Genomic DNA, 10,974 nt, shown 5'->3' on the forward strand with positions numbered 1-10,974 from the left:
AAACACAGAGAGCCAGCACTGGTGACAGTGAAGCCTCACACTCTCCAGCTGGGATATTAAGTCATGTGGCCATCTTAAAACACCTGGCAGTTTTTTAATAAACAGACCTTTATTACAGTATATTATCCAGCACTCTCTTAGGTATTTACCCAAGAAAAGTGAAAATTGTGTCACACAGAAACTTGTAAGTGAATATTTGTGCCCTTTATTCATAATCATCCAAAACAGTAAATAAGCAAAGTTTCCTTAACTGGTGAGTGGGTGAGGGAGCTGAGTGGCTGCAGATACCGTGGACTGTAGACCTCTGCTCAGGGAGAAGAGGAGCAGACTCCCGATGCCCCGGACAGCCATCGCTTCTTGTGCCTTTCCACGTCTAAGTTCCAGATTTAATGTTTCTCTATTTGGAATATCAGCACAGGTTTTGTTTTGGTTTTGGCAGATTTTTACATATATTTGAAAGGATTAAAGTGTGAGAAACACCATGGATATTGATTGTAGTACCTGAGTCAAGGCAGGTACATAAATTGATGTTCACTAAGTGTTTATTAGATGAGCAAGTAAAATTTATGTGAATGATTAAGGAATTTTAGTATATGGTTTTGTACGGGTTTTTTTTTTTTTTTTTTTTTTCACATAAGTGGGGAAAAGCAGATCGTTCTATAAATGTGGCTTAGAAGTGTGACTCGCCACTTGGGGAAAAAATATCATGTCTATACCTGTTTTGCATAAAAATAAATTCCAGGTGAGTTAAGTGAAAAACACTAGAGGAAAAGTATGCAAATACTCATAGGATTATGGCATTGTAAAGAACTTCAAGTATGGCTTCCTGGACAGAGACTATAGTGAAGAATGCTATATTTGGCCACATAAATTATTAAAACCCCTACACATTAAAAAGCACTATAATCAAAGCAAAAGGCCTTTCGTCTACCTACTCCCCCTTTCTAGGAATTGAGTTTCTGAAGGCTGTTCCGTGTAGCTCTTAGAAATCACTTGCCCGTGTGAAATATCCTCAAGTAGTAGTCCTAATAATCACTCTCGAGGTGTTCGCTGTGTCAGGCAGGGCTCTCAGTCCTTTGTCTGCATTAGCCTGGTCCCCGCAGCAGTCCTGAGAGGGACATGCTTGGGTGGTTCCCATTTTCCACATTAGGACGAACTACCGGTGAGTGAAGGTCCAGGGTTCAGGCTCAGGCAGCTACATTGTTAAGCGTTAGTTTGCACTGACACACCACTCTCAGGTTTATCCTTTAATCTGAACTGTACAGCCACATTTTTAGACCCCTCCCTCCTTATGTCCCCCAACTTTGAGAACCCCTGTGCTTTCTAAAACTGATTGGGATTTGGGAGTCTCATTTCACTCGTAATTGTTTTTCTAAAAGGAGTGGTTTATAATGAGTATAGATGCAGCTTTATACAGAAGAGTAAGTTAAGCCTTTTAAATAGGAAGCAGTGTTGATTGATGGATCAAGAGAAACTGTATAGAACAAATACAGGCTTGTTTACTGTTAACAGTCCTCCAGTGGCAGGCAGTATGATGTGTCCTGTAATTCAGGGATCTCCTGCTGCTTTCCACATTTTCTGGTTAGGGACCAGATATTAGTACGATAGGTATAAGGAGTTAAGAAGGTTTAAGAGAGAATGGGAAGAAATGGCATATAATCTCTCATCCGACACCGTACGTCTTTGGATTTCAGATCATGTTGGCTGATCCCCGTCAAGGTTTTATTATACCCTCTTCCTATCCTTCCAGAAATTTTGATATAATCAGTATATATTCTATAGCTATTATGTATATCCCTGTATGCTGATACAGAGCACCTTGAATGATTTGTTCTGGAATAATAAATAAAATTAACTTGCTTTGTTTCAAGATTTGAAGGCCATATAGAGATCTGCCCACCAGGCATGAGTCATTCAGCTTGTTCGGTCAACAAGAGCGTTCTAGAAGCCATCCGAGGAAGACTTGGATCTTTTCATGAACTCCTGCTTGAGCCACCCAAGGTAAGGCAGCTCTCTGAAGCCCGTTGACCAGACCAGTAGCTAGATTTCAGCTGTTGTTAGAAAGTAGATGAACCTTGTGAGTTAAAGGACTGGCTGTGACTCCCATGTGCAAAGCATATTAGAAGGTACACTGGCAGTTGTTTTCATTGCTCTTGAGCTAGTTTTTAATTGGCTTTTATCCATATATAGCATCTAAATTGATGAATAGAGTAGAATTAAAATTAAGTAAGTTACTTACCTGCTTAGGAAACTCAGCTTTTTGTTCTTTCTATATATTCTGCGTACTTATATGCCAGTAAAATAGTTTTCTTCTCATAGCATGTTATTTTCACATCTTTGAGGTTAAAGTTAATCGTTTAGGAACTAATCTTTGAAATTGAGTTGTCTTATTCAGAGTTGGAGCAGTGTAAGCGCCTGATGGACAGGTATCTCATTTAAGAAGTGGTTGAATGTGACTTGGAGTGTTAGTTTTCCTGTCGGGAGCATCCGTGTGCTAATCCAGAAATGACTGTTTATCAGGCAGCCGCTGAAAGCACAGACAGCAGACAGCGAAGACCTCCAAAAGAGGGGTGGGGTGTCCAGGGTCCCTAGTGGTGTCCTTCCGTGACACCCCACCCCCTCGGGTTGGCGCAGACCGAGCTTTAGGGGACAAGGCTCTTCCTTTTGGCATCGGTAGGGTGGAAGGCAGTTCCATGAGAGTTCCGCTGCCGGCACTAGTTCTTACACTGTGGTGTTTGCTTCTGCCCTGCATCATCGCATCCAGCATCCCAGGCTCCGGAAAGTGTGTCTCTGTGACATCTGTGGTGTGAGTTACTGGGAAATTAGTAGACAAGTGTCTCCCTTCTAAAGTAGATGTTTTCTGTTTACTTAACCATCTTGTGGAGGGGGAGCTGGTGTTTAACAGTGGCGTCCTTTGTGCCAGACCTGGGAAGAAGAGGAGGGAGAGTAAGGAGAAGAGAAGGATTTGCTCAGGAGAAGAGAAGTGGAAGTTGGAGGAGAAGGAGGACCTGTGAGAGGAGAGGGTGTGGCCAGGTGCCCCTGGCCTGTGTCTCAGGTGCCACAGTCTTCTTTCTAGGTGGACAAAAAAGGCAGCGTCTAATATGGATTCTCACACTGGTCCTCTTCTTGGGCCTAACTCGGAAGTAAGACAGTGTTTGGTCTGCCCTTCCTCTTGTTCACGGCTAGGAGTGAGTGAGTTCAGCTTGTGGCTGCTTTTACTACATGATGTGGTGTGTGAGTAGATCCGTGTTCATTAGAGCTGTGCTGCAGGGAGTGAAACTGGGGGCCGTCCAGTTCCACTGGGCCTGGAGGAGTGCAGGCAGGGGGGCAGGGATCCCCTGTGGACGAGGACATGGAGAAGGGCATCCCCATCGCTTCGTTGTCACAGGTCATCATCCTTTCCTGCCAAACTTCTGAAGTTCTGGAATGTTCTGTGTCTTTCTTTTGTGATGTCAGAGAATAGCAACTCCCTTTTATGGACAAGAACAGGTTTGAGGTTGATCCTGTTTCAAGGTTGTGATCCAAAGGCAACTTCTGAGTTTGCATTTTTATCACAGATTTGGCAGAGATTGAGAACTGTGATCCAAAACCACTTGTAACTTTTCTTAGTTTCTTAGGTTTCTGGTCAGGATTGGCATATTGCACTTTTTTTTCATGGACTTCAGTAGCTTTCTGCTTCATTCCTGTGGTGTTTGGAAGGTTGAAGGCAAGGGGATACTTGATTTCTTACAAAATTTGTAGTCCAGGGAAATTACTTAATTTTTTCCCCTCATGTTCATTTCATCATATCTTAAAGATATCATCAGTAGGAGTTTTGGATATTCCTTCAGGTGTAGAATTTAGGCCAAGTTGTTTGCAGGCTTAGTTTACCTAGCGTTGTATCTTAGTACATACTCCTATGCCCTTCATTTGTTCACTGAACTGAATTTAATTGGAAAGCTTTTCCTTCCTCAGAAAAGTGTGATGAAGACGACGTGGGGCGTGCTGGACCCTCCCGTGGGGAACACCCGGTTGAATGTGATTAGGTTGATATCCAGCCTCCTCCAAACAAATACCAGCAGTATCAACGGGGACCTTATGGAGCTGAATAGCATTGGGGTCATATTGGTACGATATCCCCTGAAAGATGTCTTAATTTGCCCTTGGTACTTTATGGATACATAACAGAAGGTAGAACCTCATAAATTTACAATGTGTCAATGACTTTCCTTGGTCCGAGTGTAAACAGTCTTTTATATAGTTTTCCCCTTGAGGTTATCATCAATTTTGAATGCTTTCAATTTTTCAGTAGTAATTTCTTGTTGCTGTGCGTAAAGAACTGTGTTAGAGAATTTCGAAGATGGTTAAGACAGACGTTTCCCTCAAGAAGCTCAGTCTCGTGTGGAGGATAGAGTGAGTGTAATCACCCTCTCCAGGGGATTGTATTAGCAATAAACGACTGGGGCTCACAGCATTGTTTTCTCGTCATAATTAGCCAAGGGACAAGCTTGGATCTTCTTTCCACTGAGATAGTATACGAGGTCTCTGACACTGTCTTGATTTGAGTCTAAAAGACTGTCTTTTGATTTAGTCTGCTTCAGTGGAAGCAGAAGGGAATGGAAGGGTAAAGGAAGAGCCCAGGAATTATCTGGACTTCCCTGACCCCTGAGTTCCCCAGCTCCAAGGCCTGTGGTTGGAATCCATGGGCCTGGCCCCGGGGCCTCTGCTTGCTCTGTCCTGCCTCCGCACAGCACAGATGGCTTCCCAGGACCCACACTGTACACCCGCTGGCCACACTGTACACCGGGAGGAACTTGGCCTGTGTTTCAAAGGAGAGTCTGGGGTGTTTGCTCGTTACATGAAAGGCATTGAATGTACACTTCATATACATTTCTCATGTGATCCTGGGTATAAAACTTCATATACATTTCTCATGTGATCCTGGGCATGATTTTTCAGTTCATGCCCAGATTGGGGGTGGGGGGGGATACATTCCATGGCTAGTAAGTGGTGGAGCCAGGATTTGAATTCACATCCAGTTTCAAACCCATGCATATGCTCTATCAGCCATTCCCTTTGTTCTTCCTAGTGTCACCGAGAGAGACACTTTTAGTTGTATTTCAGCTTCGTGTTAAATGACATAGCAGTAGAAGGCATGGAGAGCAGGAACGTTTGGAGAAAGATGAGACGCTACAGGATTACAGTTTCCTTGCCAGCATAACCCTTGCCCTCTGGGGACATAGTTTTTGCCCTACCCTCTGACAGGGATATAACTTCCTACTCCTGTCTCTGGGAGTCTCACTGAAGTCATCAATCACTAGTCTTTCATCTTCCTAGTAGTAAGTTTACAGCTATTGTTAATTCATTCTGATGTTAATCTTAGAGCTACTTTTGAGTGATTAATTTGATAAAACTCCTAAATGGATCATTAATCATTATCTTTTCATTTTGAGATTAGATAACCAAGACTCAGCGATATCCTGAATACATACTTTAACTATGCATTTATGCTTTTTGGAATTGTCTTTCTTTTTTTTGTGCTACTGTTACCTTTTCAGGTAATCTGGAAAACCCTTGCACCTCCAGGAGTTCCGCACGTCACCACCTCTCATAGCTTTCTTGGTTTGCTCTATCCACTGATAGTTCTATGAGTTTTGAATGCCCGAGTGGTTATTCTTTTTTAAGGCGTGAGCACCTCAAAATTGGAGACCGTATTTTTGTCTGTCTCCCATGTTGCACCTAGCACTGTGTGCCGCTCAGAAGTCATCAGTAAACATTTGTTGAGGCAAAATGAAATTCTCGTAGATTTCTTTGAAAATTATTGGAAATTTACTGAACTTAATATCCGTATTAGTCACAAATTGGTTTGAGAAATTTATTATTGTCTTTATATGTTTATTGTTGTTCTCTATTAGATTCCATGCAAATTCTGACATGTTGAATGAGCAAATACCATGCTATTTAGTCTATGAAGGCATTTTAAACTGCATTTAAAATAAAATGTGTTCCTTTTAATTTGTCCTGTTGTACTAGGAACACATCATTTTTACTTTATTAATTCATTATTTGGTGAATGTGTTGAGGTAGTGGCTTAAACATGGAGGAGACTGAATAAAAGAAAGCATTCTTCTTCTTTTTTTGTAGGACATGTTCTTCAAATACACATGGAATAACTTTTTACACACACAAGTGGAAATCTGTATTGCACTGATTCTTGCAAGTCCTTTTGAAAACACAGAAAATAGCACAATTACTGATCAGGACTCCACTGGTGACAATTTGTTATTGAAACATGTAAGCTTACTTGGTGTCTTTTTTCTGCCACTCCTGGTTATAGCATTTTTCTGCGTAAGGTGTGAAGTGAATTGAGGTTTAAGGGTGGGAGGTTAGATTTCAGAGTCTGAATATTTAACTTATTTTCATTGTACTGATACTTTTAACCGGTGATTCTGTAAATCATATCCTGGACAATTAACCATTAGATGAACTTTAAAAAAAAAAAAAAAGTCTATGTGGCTTGCTTATTGGGGAAAATTAATAAATTTGAAGATTTAGAAACCTTTTGGAGATTAAAAGAACAACACAAATTTAAAGACTGCAGAAAACATTTGAACCAATTATTTGGCTTGCCAGAGTTTTAATTTCTGGTGCTGAATAAAGGACTGAAAGTTGGGAGAAGTGAGTTCTTATGCAGTGTCGAGGAAGCCTCTTCTGGGGGTCTGTTTTCTTTTGTTAAATATGAGGTGATTTTACTAAGTCAGTCTGCAGGTTTCTTCTTGCTCTGAAGTTCTGTGGTTGTGTGACATTCTTTAGCTCATACTGGGTTATGCCCAAACCTTGAAGATGGGAAAGGCTAACCTGGAATACCCAAGTAGATGGGGAAGACAAATGACATTTGAATAAGACCGGCTGTGCACATTCGATAATGCAGCCCACGGCGCTGGTCATTGGTGTGCGGAAGCTTGGCAAGCCACACCTATTTTTAATACGAATGCAGTAATGTTAGCTCCTAGAGAAGGAAGTGTTGCTCGCATTTAAACTGTACAAGTATTGCTGTGGATTCTGAGTCAAATTTTTGCCGGGGCATAATTTTCTTTATTCCATTTCAGAGTAAAACCTGGCTTTGCTTTAGGTCAGCTGCTCACTGGTAGCAGTACTTGAAATATATTATTTCCCGGTAGGTTCGCTGCTAAAGACATAGATCCTGTCTTGAATCCCTGTAGTGTTCTGGGGCCCTTGAGTAAATTTATTTTCACGGGGCATCTGATTTAGCCAGTAATTCACAGCTATATTAGGCTTGCTGGGTTATATGTATAAAGTGATAGGTATCACTTTTCTGTTTAGCTAGAGTTCTGTTTCACTTTAAAAATTTGACACTTTGACATTTATGTCAATGTTAAACTGGAACGTTCCTTTTTATTCAGCTCTTTCAAAAATGTCAATTGATAGAACGAATACTTGACGCCTGGGAAATGAACGAGAAGAAACAGTAAGTAAATTGTTTTCTGATAGGAGTTCAGTTTGATTTTTAATTTGAAGAAAATATACTCCCTTGCCCTAGACAGGGAACAATGAATATAATATAACTACATGGTACAGGCCACTTTACAGTTACAAATGGTTCTCTTGGGACTTCCAGATTATTTAATTGTAACAGATATTTTTCTAGTAATTTACTTTTAGATCCCCCTTGTCTTTCTACCTGTCTTGAAAGAACAGGGGTTGGGAGTACTCCCCACCTCTGTTGCTGCCTTTGCAACTTCTTGGTCCTTTCTGAATGGCTGTTTTTCTGAGAATAATGGGGAGTTGAAGGAAAAGAATTACAAAGTCAAGTCCTCCTTAATTAGCACCTTTGTCCTTGTTACCCCGGGTTCTCATGGAAGAAAAGAGTCACTTTGTGCATGGAACTAGAGGGAGGGTAAAATTGCTTAGTATTTCCTTTTTTAGAAAATTTCCGTTAGCTGATTGGCAAGATTACTTGACGTATTAGTTGCTGCATGTGGGTAGCTTTGTTACACAGAGTTTTTTTCCCTAGAGGTGTTGTCTGAAACAGGCATTCCTCTCTAATGCCCTGGGAGCTTTTATGCCATCCCATAGATTCTGAAGCAGGTGGGTATGTTTGGGAAACACTCCCAAGGTATACTTCTTGTGGTTTTTTTTTTTTTTTAAGTCAGGTTTATTGAAGTATACATTTTGGGGTGTACATTTCTAGGAATTCTGACAAATGCGTTCAGTCATGTAACCATCACAGACAAGACACAGAACGTTTCCATCACCCCATAAAGTTGTCATATGCCCCTTTATAGTCTGACCTTTCTCAGGATCTCCCTGCTCTGTTTCTCTGTTCAGATGTCTCTTGCAGTGCCCAGGTGAGCTAGGTAACTCATGGGAGCTGTCTGCTTTGTTTTCTGGGGTTTGGTTTTTAAAAATTGCTTACTAAACACCGATAGGGCTTTGCTTTGACTCTGGGTGGCGAAAGGTGGCATGTAGTTTGAGGGTGGCAGGGGTTCAGTCTTGGTGGACCTCAGATACTTTCCTCCAGATGGAGCTCCTTTGGGGTGCTGTCTGTGGCCAGAGCATCTCTGGTTATGTGTCTGCCCCATCTTAGCCTTCCTTGACCCCCTTCCTCTCTCTGCCTCCTTGCCAGTGCCAAGGTGTCCTGTGTGCTCTACTCCCTGTGAGCTCCATCCTCTGAAGGCCTGGCTAATAATATTCCTCCCCTCCTGGGGAGTCCTGAAAGAGCTTTTTAAGCTTTCCTTGAACAGGAAGCCTAAAGAAGATCGGGAGCCTTGGGCCAAAAAACTTGGAGATGGGTGTTTGTTTTCCCTTGTGAGGGTTTGAGGGAATACCAGAGCTTCTGACTAAGAATTTGCCCAGAAGGAACGCTCGGGTCGTGGGATCTTACTATGAAACTGAAAGAGGCTCATAGCAGCTCAGCTGAGGTCAACCTTATGCCTTCAGACCCTTAGGTATTCCCAGGCCCTCTGCTGAGCTTATTAGCAGATATTTTATTTTCCAGGCAAGCCTACAAGCACAGTATGGTTTTTCTTAGTGACTCCTGAAAGATTCTCCCTTTAAGCAAAGATCTCTTTGGTTTGTTCCCTCCTGTCTGCAGTCAAAAGTCTTTTGTTTCATAGAATTTAAAGACTTGACACTTTGTAAATATTTGGGCGGAGAAATCACAGTGATGTGAAAAGTTTGTCTAAATGCAAAGATGGGTGATAGTTGTGAAGATTGGACTCTAAGTGGGGAAGGGGTGAGGAATCATGTGAACGTCCGTGTCCAAGTGGCAAGTGGGCCAGATACAAGTTGACTACCTCTCATCGTGGCCAAGTCCTCAAATCAGCTAATACTTTAACTTGAGAAATGCCATTGGTAGATAACTATCTCAATGATTGATTGATACAATTAAAATTGGATGTCTTAGCAAAATGAACCAGCAGAATTCTCACCTCATTTCCCTACAATCTGTTTAAAGTCTGAAAAATAGTTTCACAGAAGGATAGGAGGGAAAGTCACAGAATCATTAGGCATCAGTGAATGTTTGGGGTTTTGTTTTTAAAGCTACTGTTACTGAGGATGGTTGGTTTGAGTATTTGAACAGAGTTTGTCCTGTTGACTGAGGCTACAATGTAGTCTTTTGAGTAGACAGTTGCTGCCACACTCCCACCCCCACCCCTACCCCAACCCCAACCTGGGTTATATTACGCACCCTCTTCTTCCGCCTGTTCTTGTCTTTAGTGCCTCAGTTTTTAGAACGATTGCTTAAATCCACTGTACTTACCAAGCTGTTCATCACTCCATCCTCTCAGGAGTCTGAATATTTGTCCTTTACCCCGGTAGAGCCGAAGGAGGAAGACGGCATGGCTACATGGGACACCTGACAAGGATAGCCAACTGCATCGTGCACAGCACTGATAAGGGCCCCAACAGCGCCTTAGTACAGCAGCTCATCAAAGGTAATGGGTTTATGGAATTTTCATTACATTTTTGTTGGATTGGAGAAAGGATTTAAGGGTAAAGTGGAAATATTCATTGCTTTTTAAATAGCTGTCTGAAGAGTTTCCTCATGTTATCTCGAGATTTGAATGAGGCTCTTGAGAATGTGTTTGAACAATACAGATTTTTGCTGTATCTCTGTTCTTAGTTCTGCAGTCCTTTTATTAAGTATTGGCAGGCTCAGCCAGTAACTAGAGTTACCCACTTTCATTCTCTAAGGGTATTGCTCGCTAAACCGTTCCTTTGAGCTTGAAGTACTCGTAGGCTGACAGTTGAGCCACTTGAGCTACAATTACTCTTGCTTTTTATTTTCTTCTGAAGTCCCCTACATAGCCTGTGGATTGAGTTCCTTTAATGGGCATATTAAAGCATTTAACAGCATTTTTTCCATCTCTCTATTACTAAAATGAGCGATATTAGCCAATATCCTAAAGGACTCTTTCTGCACTAGCATTTGAATTTAATCAGCCCAAGGTTACTTGGAAGAAACTGTATTGATGCCTTTTACACTTGCACCAAGGCCTTGAGTCCATCTCCTCCCAAATGAGAGCATCAAGAACTCTGTGTGCTCCAGGTTTGGTACCAGCGGGATTACTAGTCAGTCCTGTGACTTACTCTGAAGGCAAAACATCTTCAACCTCTGTGGTACAACATTCGTTCAGTTATTAGCTTGCTGAAAATCATCTCTCAGTCTATCCTACTATTTCTCTCTTAAGAATGTTTGTGTTGGGCTTTCCTGGTGGCGCAGTGGTTGAGAATCCGCCTGCCGACGCAGGGGACACGGGTTCGTGCCCCGGTCCAGGGAGATCCCATATGCCGCGGAGCGGCTGGGCCCGTGAGCCATGGCCGCCGAGCCTGCGCGTCCGGAGCCTGTGTTCCGCAACGGGAGGGGCCACAACAGTGAGAGGCCCGCATACCGCAAAAAACAAAACAAAAAAAAAAAAAACAATGTTTGGGGCTTCCCTGGTGGCGCAGTGGTTGCGCGTCCGCCTGCCG

The 10,974-nt window shown here is 42.2% G+C and overlaps 1 protein-coding gene across 11 annotated transcripts in view; it reads left to right on the forward strand.

The window, feature by feature from the left end:
* The window catches only part of PPP6R3 (protein phosphatase 6 regulatory subunit 3), a 135,640-nt gene that overhangs the window by 80,569 nt on the left and 44,097 nt on the right, over positions 1 to 10,974 (forward strand). For all 11 annotated transcript variants that reach the window (XM_055078757.1, XM_024133318.3, XM_007126915.4 and 8 more), the window contains 5 exons: positions 1,872 to 2,001; positions 3,955 to 4,107; positions 6,124 to 6,273; positions 7,404 to 7,468; positions 9,823 to 9,938. In XM_055078757.1, the coding sequence (XP_054934732.1) occupies positions 1,872 to 2,001; positions 3,955 to 4,107; positions 6,124 to 6,273; positions 7,404 to 7,468; positions 9,823 to 9,938 (614 nt within the window). The remainder of the gene's footprint in view (positions 1 to 1,871; positions 2,002 to 3,954; positions 4,108 to 6,123; positions 6,274 to 7,403; positions 7,469 to 9,822; positions 9,939 to 10,974) is intronic.

Source organism: Physeter macrocephalus, chromosome 16, assembly GCF_002837175.3.
Source record: "Physeter macrocephalus isolate SW-GA chromosome 16, ASM283717v5, whole genome shotgun sequence".
Classification (NCBI taxonomy): domain Eukaryota; kingdom Metazoa; phylum Chordata; class Mammalia; order Artiodactyla; family Physeteridae; genus Physeter; species Physeter macrocephalus.